The sequence below is a fragment of the Cervus elaphus genome, chromosome 2 (genome assembly GCF_910594005.1).
Source record: "Cervus elaphus chromosome 2, mCerEla1.1, whole genome shotgun sequence".
NCBI lineage: Eukaryota > Metazoa > Chordata > Mammalia > Artiodactyla > Cervidae > Cervus > Cervus elaphus.
The window spans coordinates 47,946,979-47,970,005 of NC_057816.1; the positions used below are offsets into that span (position 1 = coordinate 47,946,979).

Consider the following 23,027-nt stretch of genomic DNA (forward strand, 5'->3'; position numbering starts at 1 on the left):
TTCCCTCACAATGAGAGAAGCAGATCCTTTCTCCTAAGTGCAACTAAGTACTTTCCAACCAGTGGAGCCTGTCCTGCCCTCCCCACCACACCTATTAAAGCCAGCTCTTGTGTTAGTGGATAAAGTACTTTTCCCTCTGATTGTCTTTGTTACGCATGCCTGGGTCTCAGTCCGCTGAGAAATTCCTTAGAGCTCCACCTGAAGGCTTAGAAGGCAGATAGTATTGTATCTTTAGGGTTTCCTCGGTATCTCCTTGGTCTTTTTTCCCCCTTGAATGACCTCACTTGCCTTGCCCTGCTCCTGCCTTACCCTGACCTTGGCAGTCCCCAGCCTCAGCCAGCAACCCTGGATTGCTTCTTCTGATTAAATGTTTGTTCCATCTTATTTCACTAGGTCTCTGCATTTTCCCAGGGAAAATACTAATGGATTAATGGAATACATTTTGCAAAGAACAGATAACGTGAATTTAGAAATAGTGCCCCAGCCCTAAAAACATGTCTGAATAACTTCCCTTAATATGAAATTTGGGCTTATGGGCCTTTTGGTGCCACTATAAATAATCTAAGTAATCGGTAGTTTCTTTATGAGGAAGGCTTTCAATTTTTAAAAGATGGGTATCTTAATAATTTATTACTGAAGTAACTTTAAAAATCCTTTGTATTTCTCTTTTAAAAGGTAAGTGGAACTTGTAAGCCATGAAATACCATAATACTTTTGTGGTTTTGTGTGCTGTTTTCCTCTGATTAAGCTTCTGTGTCTTTCTATCCATGGAAATTAAAAGATTAATGTTAATCTGCAAGTATTTTAAAAATTTCCAGTGCTTTAAGTTATGGTATCCCAAAAGTTGCTTTGTAAATTGTAGTAAGCTAATCGGTACACATGTGCTCACATATGGAGTCTTTTATGAAGGCTCAAAGTGCAGTGCAATGAATCTCAACTTTCAGCAAAGGACTAGTTTTTTTGTTTTTTTTTTTTTTAAATTTCCATCCTTTGCAGATTGATACTTTTGGTGAAATACAGTAAAGTGAATTACTGGAGGGACTTCCCCGGTTGTCCAGTGGTTAAGAATCATTCAGGGGATGTGGGTTCAATCCCTGGTCAGGGAACTAAGATCCCACATCCCTAGGGGCAGCTAAGCCCATGTGTCTCAACTGCGGAGCCTGTGTGCCACAGCTGAGCCCGTTGGTCACAGCAAGAGAAACCCACGTGCCACAACTGGAGAGAAGCCTGTGAGCCCCAGCTAGAACCTAGTGCAGCCAAATATATATATATAGAGTTTATTAAAAATAGAATTAACTAGACAAATCTAAAAAGATACAAAGTGAAAGCCCCCTCTTTACTATAATGGACATAAATTGAATGTCAAATATAAAAATGTTTGAATGTTTTATTTTGTTTCTATGATTATCTTGTCACAAACCAGTAAAAGGACCAGTCTTGGAGTAGAACGGATGAGAATACGTGCATAATTACCACCCACTCACGTACACTTCATCAGAATGGACAGGGGTGATCAAAGGCCTTCCTTGCCCGTTATTTTAAGGCACGTTCAGAGATCAGTCACTTCCTGACTGAGAGGAATGGAAGCTAAGGTAAGCATGGGAAAGTGGCTGGCTGGTCAGTTGCTATGGCAGCAGTGTTTCGACCTGAGTTACCCACAGTTGGAAGGATGTGCTGTGACCTTAGGGGGAGAGGTTGGAGAAAACCAATTAGCCCCTCACCAAGTGTTTAACAGTTGGCAAAAGAGCTGTGTTGGAACGTTGGCTCTACTTCTGCTTAGCTGTGTGCCTGCCAGTGTTATCCTCTCTCAGCTGTTTCCATGCACATAAAATGGGAAGGAGGAATGCCTCTGCTAACCGCAGGGGTGGTTCAAAAGCTTAGTTATGGTTGGTGATAGATACTAAACTCTAAGATGTGCAAATGTAAAACACGAAGCAACTGTAAAAATCCAACTAATTATGAGGCAGGAGGCAGATGGACCCTCCCGCCCCACCAGGATAAAGCAGTTGGAGGTTCATCCCCTATTGACCAAAACTCCCAAGATGAGAGCAGCTCGACGATTAACGGAGGAGGCTGGGCCCTGCCCAGACCACATACTTCTCATTCATGAAGTCAGAAGACTTCCCCAGACCACACATGCACCGAAAGGCTCCTTGCAAGCCAAGGGGGTTACAACGTCAAGGGATGCTCTACCTGAATGCCTTTGCGGTAGGATCCATCTTGGCTAAGAGATGTGTACACACAAAAAGATCCTGAGATATACCAGATAGGGACTGTGAATGAGGCAAATCAAAATGATTGGCCAAGGGAAAATGGTAGGAAATACCTCATATAAGTGATTTAGACTGCCATGAGGGCACAACTCAGGGACTCTCCCTTTGAGTCTGCCCGTGTGTCTATCCACAAGTACTGTACTCTTTTTCCTCCTAATAAATACTTCGTTTGCTTCACTACTTTCTTTGTGGAAATTCCTTTCTGCAAAGCCTCAGGGCCAGAGCCCTTGTCACTGACCACTGATCTAATGGCTAGGTTGGGTGCTTTCACTGCTGCAACCCAGCCACGATCTCTGGCCGGGAACCCAGGCCCTGCTTCAAGCCATCGCAGGCCGAGGCCACCCGAAAGCAGTTACAAGTCAGATGGTACAGGTAACCAGTTTTAATTTTATTCATCAGTAGGGGAAGGTGTTTTAGGCGTTTTAGCATGTCCTGTATGAAAAATTTCTAGACGGTAAAGACAGCACATTTGTGGGTGGAAGATTTATTTTTTCCATGTCCATTGTTAATGCCCATCTCTCTGGTTGACCTCTCCTCACACCCTCTGCCTTGGTCTTTCATTGACTTTCACTTTCCTACTCCTGTTCTGTGTTGATGCCTTAAATACTTGGAGCTAAAGTCAGCTCTCTCTATATCTCACTTTAGGATGGGAATGAAAAGCAGTTCACCACAGAGAAAGCTCTCGTGTTTTCAAAGCAGCAAGCACAGTAACACAGTTCAGTTCAGTTTAGTTCCTCAGTCGTGTCCGACTCTTTGCAACCTCATGAACCACAGCATGCCAGACCTCCCTGTCCATCACCAACTCCTGGAGTCCACCCAAACCCATGTCCATCGAGTTGGTGATGCCATCCAACCATCTCATCCTCTGCCGTCCCCTTCTCCTGCCCTCAATCTTTCCCAGCCTCAGGATCTTTTCTAATGAGTCAGCTCTTCTTTCAGGTGGCCAAAGTATTGGAGTTTCAGCTTCAGCTTCAGTCCTCCCAGTGAACACCCAGGACTGATCTTTAGGATGGGTTGGTTGGATCTCCTTGCAGTCCAAGGGACTCTCAAGAGTCTTCAACACCACAGTTCAAAAGCATCAATTCTTCAGCGCTCAGCTTTCTTTATAGTCCAACTCTCACATCCATACATGATTACTGGAAAAAACACACAGTAACTCAAGTGGTACTCAAAAGTCAGTTACCAGAGCTGGGTTTTTGCCCTGAAGTTTGCTGTTAACTATCTGCATGGTCACTTCCAGAAATTTGTTTATAGTCATACTTCACAAAGATCATTAAAGATCATTCAGGAAGTCTGTTAAAGTGAAAAACTGAGACCAATGTAAACATTGGAAATAATGACTAAAATTATGGTACAGGGGTCCCAAACGCAGGCACTCGTTTGTACTGAATGACTGAGGAGTTTTTCTCCTCCTGATGTTCTGACTTCCCTTGCTTCCACACCAGAGAAACTTCCATGTTATGCTGTCTTCCTTTCCTGATTTAGTGATTTTGAGCTATTGTTTTAGGCTATACTTGGCCTGAAATCTGGTAGATGAGGGAGAGGTTTGAGATAGAAAAGTAACATACAATCTGGAAAACTTCCTGATGACTTAGTGATACACCAAGATGAGGCCAGTGGAATGAGCTCTTCTTCCACTCACTTCGATTCATGACCTCTCTTTTAACCTTCTCTACACATAGTCCCATCCCGATTCCCTTGAGACCCAAGGAGAGAGCTGTGGTCTGTGGTAACCAGCCACAGAAATCGTACATTTATCCTCTAACTTCACCATCAGATTTCTTTGCCAGAAAACCATGAAATCAAAGTGAAGAGTCCTGATAATTTCATGCTGACCAGGAATTCTAATTGGCATTTGTATATCATTGTTGAATAAAAACAGAAAACTGAATTATTTAATAAGTTTACTATAGTGAGAAAAAGTCCTTTCAAACTGTGAGGTACCTGAGGGAAAAATACTTTTAGCATATTTAGAGACAGAATTTCCTGAACAACTACTGGTCTGTTGTATCAACGGACCTATGGGTACACTTGATAAGGTCAAATCTGAAGCTAAATCCTTTGATTTTACATTAGTAGTGCTCTTTCTCTCTCTCCCAACACTCAGTCTTTGCTAAATTTTACAGAAACCCCACCAATATTAGAAAACATTAAAAAGAGACCGGCAACCTGATCAAAATATAGGCAGAAGACCTAAATAAATTTCTTCAAAGAAAATGTCCCAGTGGCCAACAGGCACATGAAAAGATGCTCACCATCACTAATTATTAGAGAAATGCAAATCAAAACTAGAAAGAGGTTATCATCTCACACCAGTCAGAATGGCCATCATCAAAAAGTCTACAAGTAAATTAATGCTGGAGAGTGTGCAGAAAAGAAAAGCCTCATGCTGTTAATGAGAATGTAAATTGGGGCAGCCAATGGAAATTACGGAGAACAGTATGGGAGGTTTTTTAAAAAACTAAAAATAGAGTTAACCATATGATTCAGCAGTTGTACTCCTGGACACATATCTGAAGAAAATCATAATTTGAAGACACTTGCACCTCAGTGTTCATTGCAGCACTGTTTACAATAGCCAAGACATGCAAGCAAACTAAGTGTTCATCAACAGGTGAATAGGTCAAGAAGCTATGGTATAGACACACACGTAAAACACACCCGAGTATTACTCAGTCATAAAAAAAAGAATGAAATCATGCCATTTGCAGCAACATGGAAGGACCTTAAGATAATACTAAGTGAAATAAGACAAAGACAAGTATCATAAATGTGGACTTTAAAATATGATACAAATGAACTTATTTATTAAAAAGAAACAACAAACACGCACACTATATATAAAATAGGTAAACAACAAGGACTTGCTGTATAGCACAGGGAATTGTATTTAATTTCTTGTAATACCCTATTTATTGTGGAAAAGAATCTGAAAAAGAATATGTGTGTGTGTGTGTATAACTGACTCACTTTGATGTACACTTAAAAATAACACAGCATTGTAAATCAACTATACTTCAAAAAAATTTTTTAATCTTATAAAAAATTGAATTTCCTAAGAGGAAGCGACTCATAGGTGATAGTTGAACACCTTAGTTAACAAGAGGAAGCCATCTCGGCAGAAGGAACAAGTCTGATATAATAGATTGCCCCAGATATTATTTTTGTATGTACCACTTGAGATAAAAATTCTTAAGTGAATAAACAATTATAATGTATCCATGCTACGAATTGCATTGTGGAGGCAGTAAGAATATTTAGGAATAGGTAGAGACATGAAATAATGCCCAAGAAAGATTAAAGGAGAATAAGCAAGTTGTAAGGTAATGTGTATAATAGAATTCCACTTGCCTAAAGAGAAAATGGTTTAAATATGCATACTGTAGTATGTGTATATATAGACAGATATGTTCATATATAGCAGGTCTAGAAGGATACACTCGAGTTTATTGAGTAGGACTGATTTTTTCTTTATATATGGACTTCAATATCATTTTAATTTTAAAGGCTTTATCTCCTTTGTGAACTACCTACCTAATGCTTAATAGGTAGTGGAGATATCACTTACAAGTGAAATCTAATTGCAAAAATTACACAAAGGCACTTATTTATTAAATAGCAACAGACTCATAAATCTCACTTATGGTTACCAAAGGGGAAATGTAGAGGGAAGGGATAAATTAGGAGATGGACCAGGCTCCTCCGTCCATGGGATTCTCCAGGCGAGAGTACTGGAGTGGGTTGCCATTTCCTTCTCCAGGGGATCTTCCCAACCCAGGGATCGAACCCAGGTCTCCCGCACTGCAGGCAGACGCTTTACCGTCTGAGCCACCAGGGGAGCCAATATGCACACTACTGTGTATGAACTACTACTGAGGACCTACTGCACAGCACAGGGAGCATGTCCATTTCTGTACTAGCGTAGATGGGAAAAGAATCTGAGAAAGAGTGGGTGTGTATGTACATGGGCTTCCCTGGTGGCGCAGATGGTAAAGAATCTGGGTCGGGAAGATCCCCTGGAGGAGGGCACGGCAACCCACTCCAGCATTCTTGCCTGGAGAAGCCCATGGACACAGGAGCCTGGTGGGCTACAGTCCACGGGGTCACAAAGAGTCAGACACGACTGAAGTGACTAAGCGCGCTGCCCGCACACACACACACACACTCACTCACCTGTGAGACTCTGCCTGCCAATGCAGGAGACTAGAGTTCAATCCCTGGGTCAGAGAGATCCTTTGGAGAAGGAAACGGCAATCTGCTCCAGTATTCTTGCCTGGGAAGTCCCATGGACAGAGGAGCCTGGCGGGCTGCAGTCCATGGGGTCGCAAAGAGAGCAACTATACGTATATATATATAACTGATACATAACAGATTCACTTTGTTGTACACCTGAAACTAACCAGACATTGTAAATCAACTACTGAGAGAGTCAATTCCTAGGCAGATTGACAAGAAGTCTGGAGTCCTGAGGAGGAGAGAGGGATCTGGGGGACACAGGGTCTGGAATTCTCAAGGAGGAGGAAAGACAAACATCTTTTTTTTCCCCTCTACATTCCTTAGTCTTAGTCACAGAACTGATGATTACACAACAAACAACTCAGTTTAAAGTCTGTACTAAGGATTATATAACAACAATGTATCCTGCTTGAGGGCAATTTCTCCTTCCTCTAATCCTGTTCTCTCAAAATGTAAATTATGGGAGTGGGTCTAGTAAGATCTTTACAACCTTGAGACACTCTTGATTTACTGTAATAACTAATTAAAAAGTATATAACTCCCTTGCTCAGACTAGCGAGAGGGGCACTCTCCATCCCCCTTCTGGTGTCTATGTCAGAAGCTGGCTCTGTGCCTTTTTATACTTTAATAAAACTCTGCTACACGAAAGCTCTTGAGTGATCAAGCCTGGTCCCTGGTCCCGAAGCTAAATCTTCGAAGATCACAAATCTGATATCGTTCATTGTAAGCTATCACTACACTACAATAAAAAGTTTAATTAAAAGCAGTATAAATAGTGGACACAGTAACTGTGTTCTCAAGGGTTGGAAAAGCTTACAGTGGGGACAGCTGATGGATGTGCAGACAGGCGCACGTGCTGGAGATTGATGTTGTTCCTTATCAGAAGCTGAGCTGTGGATAGACACACTGCCTGTAATCACAAGGACATACCTTTCAGCAAACTAGAAGCATCTGATCTTCCCTGGAAACTGGGCAGAAGAAACAAGCTGGATATATAAAGGCTGATGATGGAGAGAGGGTTTTCCTTCACCCAAGGGCCCTGCAGTTTCACTCCATCACATCAGCTCCTCATGGTTCCATCTCCAAGCATTCTAGTCTGCCACCTCTTCTCTGCCCTCATTACAGACAGCTAGCATTTCTGAACCCAATCCTCTCTCAGGCCTTGTCTCTGCATCCCTGAACTGAGCCAGACATGCTGATAACCTTCCTATCTCTCACTGTCTGGGCTCCTCAGCTGTGTGTGGTTCAATTTCAACTCAGAGGGAGCATGAAGTCCGGCAGGGTGTTTAGTATCTCCCTCAGACTCCACAGGACCGAGGTTTTCTTGCAGCAACCCTCGCCCACCTGAACACCATGAAATGAGAGAAGCGCACACGCTTTATGGGTTTCCGAGATCACAGTTTCAGACAGGACATTCTGTCCACAGAGCACGTACGTTCTGTCCCGCGTCCTACGCACCATTGACCGGGTGATACACCTGCCACATCCACGATTTGGCCCCTTCCAGAAGCAGGAAGGGCTCTACTGAATTGTAAGTCACAATCTGGAAGCAAGAGCTTCAAATTAGTCTTCTGGTTATAATGCAGGGGAGAATAATGGTGTTTTTCTGACTTGCTGAAAAATGTTTATGGTTAGAATCAATGTGATTAATTCCACTGTCATTTAAAACTCTGCCAGACCCCTGGCTCTGGCTGAGGGTTTTGCTTGTCTGCAGCTGACAGAAACCTCTTCCAGGCCTCTGAGTTCTCTGCAGGGCTAGGCTCACAAATAAAGGATCAGGGCTTTATTTTCAGGTTTTATTTCAGCCTTTAAAACAGTTTATTTTTTTTCACAGCTTGAAACATAACTTACAGTTTAACATGTTCAGTGGCTAAACCTCTATGATTTACTATTTTCTTTTTTGGAAAATAGAACTCCCAGGCTCAAGAACTTTCCACAGGAATATTCAAACTGGGCGGAGCTTTCAAAGTGCAAAATAGACATGGAAAGCTGAAGGAACAACCTTTGATGAAGATTTGGGGCAGGGGAGCAAATTTAATTTATATCTGGATTGATACCTCTCGCTGGGTATTCTTTTCCACTTCTCCTTTTATTAAGATTACCACCCCTGACTTCTGAGAAGCGGAGAGGCAGAGTTCTGGAAAGCAGGTAAGGTGTCAAGAGGACAGAGGTTCTGCCGGCTAACTAGATTTAAACCGATTTCCTGCTGATGGGCTCTCTGTGCAAAAAAGGAACAGTCAGGTTATCCTTGATCCTTTCTGGCGTGTCTCATCCTGCTTCCTCATGGTGCTGGAGACCAGTACAAGAAACCCATTCTCCATGGTGGAGGTCTGGTTCCACTGGCTGCTGCATGGGGAAGGGGCACAGGTGTGTCTGTGTACACCTCTGTGACTGAGAGTTGGCCCGAGGTGACCCGTGTCTGTTATGCGCTTGGGCTACAAGCCAGTCATGCAGATTAGCTGCTCTCTGGCATTCTGAATCAAGTAATGCCTTTGGATAGATGATAGCTCCTGTAACCCCAAAAGATTCCTTCCTGTAACCCTGGAGACAGTGTGTAGGCAAAAGCCTCATACTAATGTCTCCAGGCAACTTTCTGGAAGCGATGTGGACACTGGGGACTTGGAGGGAGGGAGAAGACAATGTTCTAGGTCTCCTTCATGTGTGCATGGGTGAATCTGCAGCGAGGGCTGGGGACACAGGTAATAAGGTCAAATTCCACCAATAAATGGAGTGGTACCTTTGATTTGTAGCTAAGAATGTTGGAGAGGAAAAGGAGAACGGAAGATAAATTCAGGCCTGCTTTAGAGCTTGCTGAAAGGAGGCTGGCATGGAGAGATACAGGTACCCACGGTGGCCAGTGACTTCGGAGGCTAAGGGCCAGGGCCAGCTGTGACCCATCCCCAGTGGCACCTGGAGCCCCGGTACTCCAGGGCGCTTGACTTTCTCCAGGACCCGCCATAGCGCTCATTGCATCCTAGGCTCTGGAAGAGTCTTCACAGCTTCCTTTAATTGCTCGGAGTGCTCTGTGCTACTGTGGGCTTCCCTTGATGCTCTGAGGGTGAGGTAGCTGAGGGCCAGGTGTTCCCCAGCCCGCTGGGAGCCAGCGAGGCCCTGGCGTGCCGGGAAGCCTGAGTGACTGAGGGGGCAGGTTCGAAGCCTGCGCTGACTTTCCTGCCCATCCTGTGGCCGCAGCCTTCACACAGGCGGCATCCCCAGCTTGTCAGGGGGCTGCCCGCGTGATGAGCCGCTCTCCTCACAGTGGCCTCCCCTGGGGCCTCAGGAGGGAAAGTCTAATTAACGCTGGAGTGAGAGAGGAAAAGAAAGGCGATTCTCTCCCTGTCCCTTGTTCCCAATGGTGGTCCCCCAGAACAAATTTAGCTCTTCTCCCTAAAGCTCCAAGCCACAGGGAGGAGGGGGGTGCCCTCCCTGCTCTGAGAGGTGTTCACAGCGGTCCCCACGGGAGAAGCTGGAAGCGGCCACAGGCAGAGAAGACCAGGGCACAGAGAGCGTGTTACAGCGCTGCACGCTTGGTCTGGAAACACTCCCGCCTCTGCTATGGGGCTTCCCGATGGCGCAGGAGGTAAAGGACCCACCTGCAAGGCAAGGAGCCACAGGAGACCTGGGTTCGACCCCTGGGTTGGGAAGACCCCCTGGAGGAGGAAATGGCAACCCTGTCCAGTGTTCTTGCCTGGAGAATCCCATGGGCAGAGGAGCATGGTGGGCTATAGTCCGCAGGGTCACAGACTCAGATATGCCTGAGCACAGGGCACACAGGCATGGGGACCCCGCCACCACCCTCTGCCTCGCCGGAGGAGAGTGCAGTGAGGAAGCAGATGGGGCACTGGGCCGCTGCGGCCCCACGGCCGGGCACAGCGCCGGCCCATAGCACCACCCTCCTCCTCGCTGACCTCCACACCACTGGGACTGACATGGTCCAATCCAGAGTCCAGCTCCAGGCAGTCAGCTTCGTCAGCATGCAGCTACCCCAGCAGCAACGGGTGGCTATGGCAGAACAAGAGGCTCGGGCGGGACTGGCCGCATGTCTTCCTTTCGTGGGAAAATCACGTCTTCCTCTTGAGGTAGGAATGTCACTGGGTCTGGCCTTGGCTAACACTCTATGTCCTGCAGCTCAATCTCCTCCGTTGTGCTCTCTGCAAAGCAAAAGACACATTGACTGTGAGTTGCCACTCAGTGGGGGTGCTTTCCTGGGGAGAAGAAGGTGACAGGCCCCGGGAATTACCTTTGAGCTTGTGTCTTCTCTTCCTTTGGAATTTATAGGCACACTTATTACAAACCCACATGAGGCTGATCAGCAGTGCGGCCACAGCAACGAGAAAAGCAAGGAAGACAGCGACAAAGTGCAGGTCTTCATAGAGGATCTCTACAGGGTTGGGGGCGGGGGTAGATAACGTCCCTGAATATCAAGTTGGCCTCTCACACACTCCAATTTTCTAGAGGCACTGGGGTCCCCGGGAGCGTCTCACCTGAGACGTGCAGCACGATGGTGCCAAACCGGCTGCTCCCCAGGCGCTCGGTCACCGTGACGATGTAGGAGCCGGAGTCCCGCACGCCCACGCTGAAGAGCTGGATGGAGCCATTGTCGAAGGTGCACACCCTGTCCTTGTGGCTCTGGGAGATGTTGGCCTGAGTCCCTGGCTTCCACTCCACGATCTTCTGCACTCCCCAGCTGGACGTGTACTTCCATTCGATGGTGGGGACCCCGTCGCAGGAGTAGTCCACCGAGAGCAGGATGTCCTCTTCCACCGTGGCGTTGATGGCTGGCTGGGGAATGTACAGAGATACGCCCTGACCTGCAGGATGGAGCGCTAGAGGTGGGCCACTTACACGGCTCGCAGGGAAGTCAGCTTCATCCTGCGTCCATTCAAGGATTTACTGGGTGCCTGTTCCATGTCAGGGCTGCCCAGGTGGCACTCGTGGTAAGGAACCCACCTGCCAGTGCAGGAAACATAAGAGACATGGGTTCGATCCCTGGATTGGGAAGATCCCCTGGAGGAGGGTATGGCAACCCACTCTAGTATTCCTGCCTGGAGAGTCCCATGGACAGAGGAGTCTGGTGGGCTACATACAGTCCACAGGGTCACAACGAGTTGGACACAGCTGAAGGGCCTTAGCACACATTACATGTCAGGCTGTCTTCTGGGTTCTAATGCTGACACTACAGAGGTGAATATTATGGACTGAATGTTTATAGTCCCCTTCCCCCCAGTTTCTATGTTGAAGCCCTTCCCCACCCCAGCCAGGTGGCTATATTTGGAAGTGGTGTCTCTAAGGAGGTAATTAGGGTTAAATGAGGTCATAAGTGTGGGGCCCTGCTCCAGTAGGATTAGCGGTTTGGCTTTTTGGGGTTTTTCTTGCCATGTCACATGATATATGGAATCTCACTTCCTCTACTAGGGATCAAACTCACACCCCCTATATTGAAAGTGTGGAATCTTAACCACTAGACCACCAGGAAAGTCCTCAGGGATTAGTGTCTTTATAAGAACAGTCTCTCTCTCATATGGAGAAAGGACCATTTGAGGTCACGGTGAGAAGGCAGATGTCTGCAAGCCAGGAAGAGAGCTCTCCTTGGAAACCAAACCCTGCCAAAACCTTGATCCGAGACTTCATAGCCTCCAAACTGTGAAGATAAATCTGTGTTTCTTAAACTCCCCAGTCTGCCATATTTTGTTATGGCATCCCAAGCTAGAACACTGAACAAAACACAAGGTTATCACTCTGTTTCCTAGAGCTTCCATTGTATAAGGGAGACATACAAGAGTTAAATAAACACACAAGATCACTTTATAAATGCTTTAAAGATAATGAAACAGGTAGGTGGGGATGGAGGTGGTACACAACATTAGACAGGATGGCCAGAGAGAAGCTCTCTGTGGAAATGAACCGGACCCAAAGGACAGAAAGGAAAAGGAGGCAATCATGTGAAGACATGTTTCAGGCAGAGAGGGCAACTGAAAGACTGAAGTGAGAGTGAACCGGCACGGCAGGGACAGAAGGGAGGTCAGAATGCAGAGCGCAGGGAGCTGGGGGGTTCAGGAAGCGAGGCTGGAGGGCTGGGCGGGACTTGGGTCATGATGTGAGAGTCAGGGTGATGGGAAGCCATGAGAAGGCTGAGAAGAAACGTGACGTTCTCCACTGAGCTTGAGAAAGCCCACCATGGAGAACGTCTGGGGGTGAGGGAGCCAGTGTGCAGGCAGGAAGAACAGTCAGGCAACTGCTGCAGCAGCTAAAACTGGAGACAGCCTTGGAGAGAGTGAGGGGGTCTGACTTAGGATGTGTGTGGGAGCAGAGTACAGAACCTGCTGATTACAGCTGTGAGGTGGGTGAGGCAAAGAGGCATTCAAGCAGAGACTTCTGCGTGAGTGTGCAGATGAACAGCTGATCACTGGCTAGGATGGTACATGTCATGATACATTTATTAAGTAGGTGCCATGCACAGGCCCTGTGCTAACTGCTTCACACACAGCCGTGTCTTTAAAGCATCACATAACCCCCTGCAAATCTATCCAGGCTGTAACAGGATTTACTAGCTGGTCCCATTCACCCTGCAAGGCTGAGATTCTCACAAAGGTTGCCAACTCCAAAGCTCAAATATTTAACCTCTATGCTCAAGTCAAAGGTCAGTGGTTGCCAGTGGAGGGCACAGAATGTGACAAACCTGTACCAGCCTCCTCTCTCCACCAACCACACACACACAGAACGGTCAGGCCTTGCTAGAGGGAGGGTAGGGCAGGATTCGGGCTTAGAGCCCATGCCTGGGTTTCCACCTCCACTTCCTTCCTGTTTAACCCCTTTCCTTGTTGGGTGCCCAGTTGCCTCAGGGCTCCTGCTGTGTGGCTCCAGGTAACCACATCTGTTACTTATCCAGACTTTTCTCATCATCCTCTCCTATCCCCAGAATATGGGCTTCCCCAGCGGCTCAGTGGGTAAAGAATCTGCTTGCAATGCAGGAGACAGGAGATTCAGGTTCTACCCCTGGGTCCGGAAGATCACCTGGAGTAGGAAGTAGGAAACGGCAACCCAGTCCAGTATTCTTGCCTAGAGAATCCCATGGACAGAAGAGCCTGGTGGCTCATGGGGTCCATGGGGTTGCAAAGAATTGGGCACGATCAAAGCAACTTAGTACATGCACACATATCCCCAGAATATCCTATTACCATTCCTCTCCTAAATCTTCGCTAAGTGGCTGGGGATAATCCAATAGGATCCACACTGAAAAACTGGGAGGTAATAATGGCTTTTAAAAATTACAGCTGCCAAGTAACAGAAAAATATTTTCTCCCCAACTTCATTTTTAAAAATGTTAAACTCACAGAAAGGTTGAAAGACAAGTATAATTAATATCTATGCACCCTCTACTAAATTCACCAATTACTAACATTTTGCCACGTTCACTTTCTCTCTCTCTCAGGAAAGAAACAGAGGTTAAGTTTCAGGTCAGCCCTTGGAGGGTAGGAAGTAAGTGCTTTCTTCATCTCAGTATTCCCTGTACCCAGGATAAGGCCTGACACCCAGCAATTGGCCAATGAATGTTTGTTGAATGAGTAAGTGAACGACTAATAATTATGTGAACAAGGAGGTGAGCCTTCTTAAAATGTTCGCATAGAAATGTTGCTGCTTGGGTGGTTTGGCTTCCCTGGTGGTCAGTGGTAAAGAATCTGTCTGCAATGCAGGAGACACATATTTGATCCCTGGGTTGGGAAGACCCCCTGGAGAAGGAAATGGCAACCAACTCCAGTATTCTTGCCTAGAGAATCCCATGGACAGAGAAGCCTGGTGGGCTACAGTCCAAGGGGTCACCAAAGACATGACTTAGCAACTAAACAATAGCAACAAACAAAAGCTTCTAAACACATAGAAAAAAGGTGAAGTGTGTTAGTCGCTCAGTCGTGTCCAACTCTTGCTGGCCCCATAGACTATAGCCTGCCAGGCTCCTCTCTCCATGAGATTCTCCAGGCAAGAATACTGGAGAGGGTTGACATTTCCTTCTCCAAGGAATATTCCAGACCCAGGGATCGAACTCAGATCTCTTGCATTGCAGGCAGATTCTTTACCATCTGAGCCACCTGGGAAACGCTTTAATAGGGACCTCAGGAACCTCCATTTTGAGCCTTTCAGTTACTTTGGCTCAAGAAACAGCAAAACTGAAAAACAAAAATAGTAAGCCCAAGTTTTTCAGATGCTGACACAGGTGGAAACTGGCCAACTGGTCCTTGTTAGTTTCTGTATTTTTTTTTTTTTTGACCAGAGAAACCTCCTCCTAATCTGACAAATGAATCAGGCATTTAATTAGGTTTTAGGAACAAAGAGCTCCTCCTCTTCCTGATACATAGAATTAGGAATAAACTGTGGCAAAGATTAATAGGAAAATTAATAGTTCTAAGTGTTTAAAGGCAAACTGTTTGTCAATTGTTTAAAAAGTTGAATTAATGAGTAACCACCCCTGCACCATATGCCAAAATCATTCCAGAACAAGTCCAGAGGAACTGAGTGGCCAGGCCAACATTCAGACCTGGCTCGAATGTTCTACTCAAGGAAGTTGATGCAGTAAATCAGATTTCACTTGTAAAATGGAGGCCAGGCAGCCATGAACAAGAATGAATTTTGTGTGGACCAAGGAAGATATCTATGACATGGTATTCAGTTAAAAAATAAATTTATAGGCCTTCCCTGATGACCAGTGGTTAGGAACCTGCCGGCCAATGCAGAGGACATGGTTTCATCCCTTATCTGGGAACAGTCTGCATGCCTCAGGGCACCTGAGCCTGAGTACCACAGCTACGGAAGCCGCATGCTCTCGAGCCCATGCTCAGCAGCAAGAGAAGCCGCAGCAACGAGAAGCCCACCCACCACATCTCGAGAGAGCCCTCGCACATCAGTGAAGGCCCAGCGCAGCCAAAAAAATGTTCTTTTATGCTATGATCTTATTTACATATGCTCAAATAAGTGCTAATATTTATATATTCTGTATAGAAAAATGTTGGAGTAATAGGTGCTATCTTAATAGGGATTATGCACTAGAGATTGGATGGCAACAGAAAATTAAAGTTATACATTTATATCATTTTTAATTTTCACACAAATTAAATTCATGATAAAATGTTTAAGAAATCTTTTAAAGTTCTCCTGATTAGACCCAACAATCTGGTGAGCAAAGTTTAAAAGTTTACCTTGCTCTTCATATTTACTCAAATTCTATATGGAGAGAAGAAAAGAACTAAATTCTACCGATTTCCAAGATAGATGCAGATGCTCCCTTTAAGGAAGAGGTGGTGAACTGAAGACATCAGCAGGACAGAAGCCACTGGAACCTGGACCGAGGGGCTCCCTGAAAACCTGGCGTCCCGAGCTGCTGACGCCCACCGGAGACCAGCCAGAGAAAGCACCAGGCAAGTGCCACCAGCTACCGAACAGCAGGCTGGAGTATAACACGCAGGACGGGCCCTTATTCCTTCTCCTACAAGTAAAGCACAGCGGTGGTGCTTCGCTGCCTTTAAAAATTGATTACTTAAGGAGGATATATTCCCTTAAATATATCCTCCTTGTGAGAAAGCCAAGCCAAATCACAATACAGGATAATACTGTTTAGTATTTGGGCCACAGTTTTGGGAAACAAGAACATGAATTAATGGGGAGATACATACTACCCGTTACGGAGGATGTGCCTTAATCAGCACAGCTCATTTTCACCTCACTCATCTGGAAAGCCACCTGTCCAGCCAGTGTGATCACCAGGAGAGACCCAGGAAACAGGCATCATCGTCATGAGCCTCCTCATCAAGACCATATGCAGCTAAGGGGCCTCCCCGGTGGCTCAGTGCTAAAGAATCCACCTGCCAATGCAGGACCCATGGTTTGATCCCTGATCCAGGAAGATCCCACACGCCTTGGAGCAACCAATCCGTGTGTCACTATTGAGCCTCTGCTCTGGTGTCTGGGAGCCACAAGCACTGCGCCCACATGCCCCAGAGCCTGCGCTCCACGACAACAGAGGCCACTGCGATGGAAAGCCATGCAGCAGTGAAGACCCAGCACAATGAAAACTAACTGAATAAAAATAAATAAAATTACATTAAAAAAAAGATTGCATGCAGCTAAACTATGAGTCAGAAAGCCAGGTCTCGGAGTCCTAACTTGGACGGACTGGAGCAGGGTGGTGAAGTGATGAGTTCTGTCACGAAAGGGTCATTCCAGGTGTGGTGAGGTGTGGTGGAGACACCTGCCGTGGGCGGGTCTACAGAGTTCACCCCGGGGACCTCCTAGATGTGAGACCTGCAGACAGAGCCTTCACTGCTGAGAGCCTCGCTTCCTCTGCTGTGGAATGAGGACTGGAACACCTCCAGAGGAGGGCTGCAAGGATGAGGCAGCACAGCATGGGCGAGGCCCAGCCGGACTCCGCACACGGAGCCTGCCCAGGGCCTGCAGCAGCCCCTCCCCTCCCCATCGGTGGGTCAATGGCCTTGGGTGACCAAGACTCCTGGTTTGCCCAGGGCTACAAGTTTTCCCAGGTTCAAGAGCTTCAGGGCTAAAATCAGGATGGTCATGGGCAAAACAGGACAGCCGGTCACCCTATCTGAGATTCACAGAAACACTGAAGAATAAACCAGACAGACAGCCACTGGTTTCCGAGGTGCTCATGGGGGCCCGACAGTGGGTACAGAGGCAGCCAGCTCTAGGTAGGCAGGACAGAGCTGTTCTGCCCTGTGCTCTCTCGGCCGTGCTGAGCTGTGGGGCGTGGGCCCCAGATGCGATGGTTCAGTACCTGTGGTGCCCTGGCTTCTCTAGCTGAAGCCATGGGCTTAGCCGCCCTGTAGCACGTGGGCTCTCAGTTCATGACCAGGGGTCAAATCCTCGTTCCAGCATTGGGAAGCAGGTTCACAACCGCTGGACCACCAGCTAAGTCCCAAGTCATTCTTCGGTAACCTCTGTCTCCCAAAGGCACCTCCACGGCTTAGCAATCTCATTGCATCTCCTTTTAAGTGATCAAGCCCAGCCCTGCACTCCCCATGCCCCCTCCACCGCCGGGCACTGGCTTGTGGGTGTTGGCCTGGAGGAAAGATAACCATCATCCCCATTTTATTTTTTATTTTAATTTTTATTTATTTATTAATTTTTTTTGGTCATACATTGATATGAATCAGCCATAGATTTACACGTATTCCCCATCCCGATCCCCCCTCCCACCTCCCTCTCCACCCGATTCCTCTGGGTCTTCCCAGTGCACCAGGCCCAAGCACTTGTCTCATGCATCCCACCTGGGTTGGTGATCTGTTTCACCATAAATAGTATACATGCTGTTCTTTTGAAATACCCCACCCTCACATTCTCCCACAGAGTTCAAAAGTCTGTTCTGTATTTCTGTGTCTCTTTTTCCATTTTGCATATAGGGTTATTGTTACCATCTTTCTAAATTCCATATATATGTGTTAGTATGCTGTAATGTTCTTTATCTTTCTGGCTTACTTCACTCTGTATAAGGGGCTCCAGTTTCATCCATCTCATTAGGACTGATTCAAATGAATTCTTTTTAATGGCTGAGTAATATTCCATGGTGTATATGTACCACAGCTTCTTTATCCATTCATCTGCTGATGGGCATCTAGGTTGCTTCCATGTCCTGGCTATTATAAACAGTGCTGCGATGAACATTGGAGTGCACGTGTCTCTTTCAGATCTGGTTTCCTCAGTGTGTATGCCCAGAAGTGGGATTGCTGGGTCATATGGCAGTTCTATTTCCAGTTTTTTAAGAAATCTCCACACTGTTTTCCATAGCGGCTGTACTAGTTTGCATTCCCACCAACAGTGTAAGAGGGTTCCCTTTTCTCCACACCCTCTCCAGCATTTATTGCTTGTAGACTTTTGGATAGCAGCCATCCTGACTGGCGAGTAATGGTACCTCATTGTGGTTTTGATTTGCATTTCTCTGATAATGAGTGATGTGGAGCATCTTTTCATGTGTTTGTTAGCCATCTGTATGTCTTCTTTGGAGAAATGTCTGTTTAGTTCTTTGGCCCATTTTTTGATTGGGTCATTTATTTTTCTGGAATTGAGCTGCAGGAGTTGCTTGTATATTTTTGAGATTAATCCTTTGTCTGTTTCTTCATTTGCTATTATTTTCTCCCATTCTGAGGGCTGTCTTTTCACCTTACTTATAGTTTCCTTTGTAGTGCAAAAGCTTTTAAGTTTCATTAGGTCCCATTTGTTTAGTTTTGCTTTTATTTCCAATATTCTGGGAGGTGGGTCATAGAGGATCTTGCTGTGATTTATGTCGGAGAGTGTTTTGCCTATGTTCTCCTCTAGGAGTTTTATAGTTTCTGGTCTTACATTTAGATCTTTAATCCATTTTGAGTTTATTTTTGTGTATGGTGTTAGAAAGTGCTCTAGTTTCATTCTTTTACAAGTGGTTGACCAGTTATCCCAGCACCACTTGTTAAAGAGGTTGTCTTTTTTCCATTGTATATCCTTGCCTCCTTTGTCAAAGATAAGGTGTCCATAGGTCCATGGATTTATCTCTGGGCTTTCTATTCTGTTCCACTGATCTATATTTCTGTCTTTGTGCCAGTACCATACTGTCTTGATGACTGTGGCTTTGTAGTAGAGTCTGAAGTCAGGCAGGTTGATTCCTCCAGTTCCATTCTTCTTTCTCAAGATTACTTTGGCTATTCGAGGTTTTTTGTATTTCCATACAAATTGTGAAATTCTTTGGTCTAGTTCTGTGAAAAATACCGTTGGTAACTTGATAGGGATTGCATTGAATCTATAGATTGCTTTAGGTAGAATAGCCATTTTGACAATATTGATTCTTCCAATCCATGAACACGGTATGTTTCTCCATCTGTTTGTGTCCTCTTTGATTTCTTTCATCAGTGTTTTATAGTTTTCTATGTATAGGTCTTTTGTTTCTTTAGGTAGATATACTCCTAAGTATTTTATTCTTTTTGTTGCAATGGTGAATGGTATTGTTTCTTTAATTTCTCTTTCTGTTTTTTCATTGTTAGTATATAGGAATGCAAGGGATTTCTGTGTGTTAATTTTATATCCTGCAACTTTACTATATTCATTGATTAGCTCTGGTAATTTTCTGGTAGAGTCTTTAGGGTTTTCTATGTAGAGGATCATGTCATCTGCAAACAGCGAGAGTTTCACTTCTTCTTTTCCTATGTGGATTCCTTTTACTTCTTTTTCTGCTCTGATTGCTGTGGCCAAAACTTCCAACACTATGTTGAATAGTAGTGGTGAGAGTGGGCACCCTTGTCTTGTTCCTGATTTCAGGGGAAATGCTTTCAATTTTTCACCATTGAGGGTGATGCTTGCTGTGGGTTTGTCATATATAGCTTTTATTATGTTGAGGTATGTTCCTTCTATTCCTGCTTTTTGGAGAGTTTTAATCACAAATGAGTGTTGAATTTTGTCAAAGGCTTTCTCTGCATCTATTGAGATAATCATATGGTTTTTATCTTTCAATTTGTTAATGTCATCCCCATTTTAAAGAGGAGGAAAGTCACTGAGGTTAGGTAATTTGTGCAATATCACAGTTTAAGTGTCAGAGCAGAGATGGAAATCCAGGATATTCTTCAACTGCCCCAGTAATAAGCCAGGATATTTGCAGGAGCTGGGAAGAGGCAAGACGTCATTAAAGCTGAGACTTGAAGACTAAAATTTTGAAAGGGAGGAAGGGCAATCCCAGCTGAGAAAACAACCCACCTAGAGGGGCATGATGGGTGCTTATGTTTGAGGCCTGGTGAATAAGAAGCAGGAATCTTGTCACAGGCTGGGATCAACTGCATGTGTTATCTGCAGGCAGTGAGGCCCCAGGATGGTGTTCAAGAGGAAGTGTGTGCTCAGTTGCTCAGTCGTGTCTGACTCTTTGCAGCCCCCTGGACTGTAGCCCATCAGGCTCCTCTGTCCATGGGATTCTCCAGGCAAGAATACTGGAGCAGGTTGCCACCTCCTCCTCAAGGGGATTTTTCCAACCCAGGAGTTGAGTCTGCATCTCTTATGTCTCTTGCACTGGCAGGAAAATTCTTTACCACTAGTGCCATCTGCATGACATATCTAACCTGGGCTCCAGGAAGGGCAATCTGGCTGCAGAATCCACGATCTTATCATCTGTGCACCTCATCTGCACTGCTCTGGGCCCACCACATGTTCCTGTCCTATGCACCTTCAGGAGAACTTGCGGCTGGAGGCCAGTTGGGAGCACCCTGCAATGCTGAGTGTGGATAGACCTGGACCCGCCTCTGACCAGGACTGGGGAGATAGCAGTGGGGGTGGGGCAGGAAGTGCATACAGACAGGGCAGAGCTGCCTGGGACAGACCTCTGCTGGGATAACTCATCTCCAGTTCATTTCAGAAATACTAGTGCCCAGCACAGGGCCTGGCACTTCATAGGTGCTCACAATATACTCGTAGGAAAGAACAAATAAAGGATAAATAAACACACATGCCCTGCTGCTTGAACTGCTGCCTATTTGGAAAGATCAGGAAAGTGTGGGGTTGGACCTTTGCTAAGGAGGTAATAGTTCTGATTGAGGGAGATCCTGACAAGACTCCTTTCCCCACTAGAGTCAAATAGCTAAGACAAGAAATAGCACAATTTTAAGTTGGAACTAAAATATGCATGTCCCCTTCATTCTTGAAACAAGCAAGCCTGGAGTTTAAGAAACATAGTTTCATAAGGGACCAACACAGCAACCCCAAATGCTGGCTTTCAGGTTTAGGTGCCATGAATGGTGTTAATGATTGACATCTACACATAATTTATAGGGTACCTATCCCTCCTGTTAGCTCAGGTAGTAATTCCCCAGCTTGGTGCCTGTTTACTCAGAGACCAAAGCTCAGCTCCTCCCTGAGGGAGCTCCTCCCATCCCCTTGACATGGCTATATAATGGCCTTGGGAAGTCACCCAGATGTCAGCCAAGCCCAAACAAAATAGATGCAAGCTGAGATCAAGGCTGGCAGGCTGCTTTCCTTCGGGTTCCTGTATTTGTACCCCAACCAGAAAAATCACTCCAAAACAGCGAGAGCCACCACTTCTAGTGGCAACACTCATTAAGTACTACCTGTCATATACATTTATCACAGTCTAGTGAAACCTCGGCTGGGAAAGCTGATTGACTTGGCTGCTATCAGACTAGGAACAGTGAGAAAGTTTGATAACATTACGTTGTCAGGAGTGTGTAGAAGTTATACCGAATCACTACTGTGGTGATTATAAATGGGTGTGACCTGCTTGAAGGTCAATATGGTGAAACCTATAGAAATATTAAATAGTACGTACCTTTTGACCCAGAAATTCTATTTCTAGGAACTTATCCTACAAGTAGTAAGGGCACAGAGATGCAAAGATACAAGTGTAGATATTGTCACTGAAGCATAGTGCAGTCAATTGCAGTATCAAAAGACTGGTGACAACATATGTGTTAGCTGGTAAGGGACCAGTAGAGGAAAACTGTTTCCTACCCCACAAAGAATGCTTCTGACACTTACTACCGGAAGTTAGTGCAGATCCCACAGGTTAAGGGCTCGGTCTCACGACTGTTCCCTACTTCAGACACCAATCACAAGTCCAGGCTTCCTGACTTCTGACCAACTGGGTATAAACTGGAGGTTTCCATAGTTCCTCAGGTTTAATAATTTGCTAGAACGTCTCAGAGAACTCAGGAAAGCACTTTACTTACTATGAGCACTTTATTATAAAGGATACAACTCAGGAACAGCCACACGGAAAAGATGCCACAGGGCAAGGTATGTAGGAGGGACACGGAGCGCTCATATATCCTCTTTGGCCACACCACTCTCCCGGCACCTACATCTGTTCACCAGCACAGAAGCTCTTCTCTTCTAACTTATTCAGCTAGTGTTTTAGGGGGAGGTCCCATGACATGCCTCTCTGGTGGCTCAGACAGTAGAGCGTCTGCCTACAATGCAGGAGAACTGGGTTTGATCCCTGGGTTGGGAAGATCCTCTGGAGAGGGAAATGGCAACCCACTCCAGTATTCTTGCCTGGAAAATCCCATGAACTAAGAGCGTGATAGGCTACAGTCCCTGGGGTCACAAAGAGTCAGACACGACTGACTGACTTCCACTCTCACTTTGACGTAAGCATGATTAAATCATTGGCCATTAGTGATTAACTTAATCCCCAGCATTTCTTCCTTCAGGGGTAGAGGCTAAAAGTTCAGATTTTCCTTTTTTTTAAAGTTATTACTTATGGCTGAGCTGGGTTTTTGTTGCTGCGTGGGCCTTTCTCTAGCGGTGGCGAGCGGGGGGCTACTCTCTAGTTGTGGTAAGCAGGCGTCTCATTGTGGTGGCTTCTCTTGCTGTGGAGCTCAGGCTCCAGGGCACACAGGCTTTGGTAGCTGTAGCACATTGGCTTAGGAGTTGCCGCTCCCAGGTTCTGGAGCACAGGTTCAGTAGTGGCGGCACATGGGTTTACTTGCTCTGTAGCATGTGGGATCTTTCCGAATCATGGGTTGAACCCCTGTCTCCTGCATT

The 23,027-nt window shown here is 45.8% G+C and overlaps 1 protein-coding gene across 1 annotated transcript in view; it reads right to left on the reverse strand.

The window, feature by feature from the left end:
• Positions 1-8,290: 8,290 nt before the first annotated feature.
• VSTM5 (V-set and transmembrane domain containing 5) overlaps positions 8,291-23,027 on the reverse strand; it is a 32,444-nt gene continuing 17,707 nt past the window's right edge. Inside the window, exons 2-4 of the mRNA XM_043877023.1 lie at positions 10,994-11,320; positions 10,750-10,890; positions 8,291-10,660 (exon numbers count right to left, since the gene is read on the reverse strand). Of these exons, the coding sequence (XP_043732958.1) occupies positions 10,617-10,660; positions 10,750-10,890; positions 10,994-11,320 (512 nt within the window). The 3' untranslated portion in view covers positions 8,291-10,616. The remainder of the gene's footprint in view (positions 10,661-10,749; positions 10,891-10,993; positions 11,321-23,027) is intronic.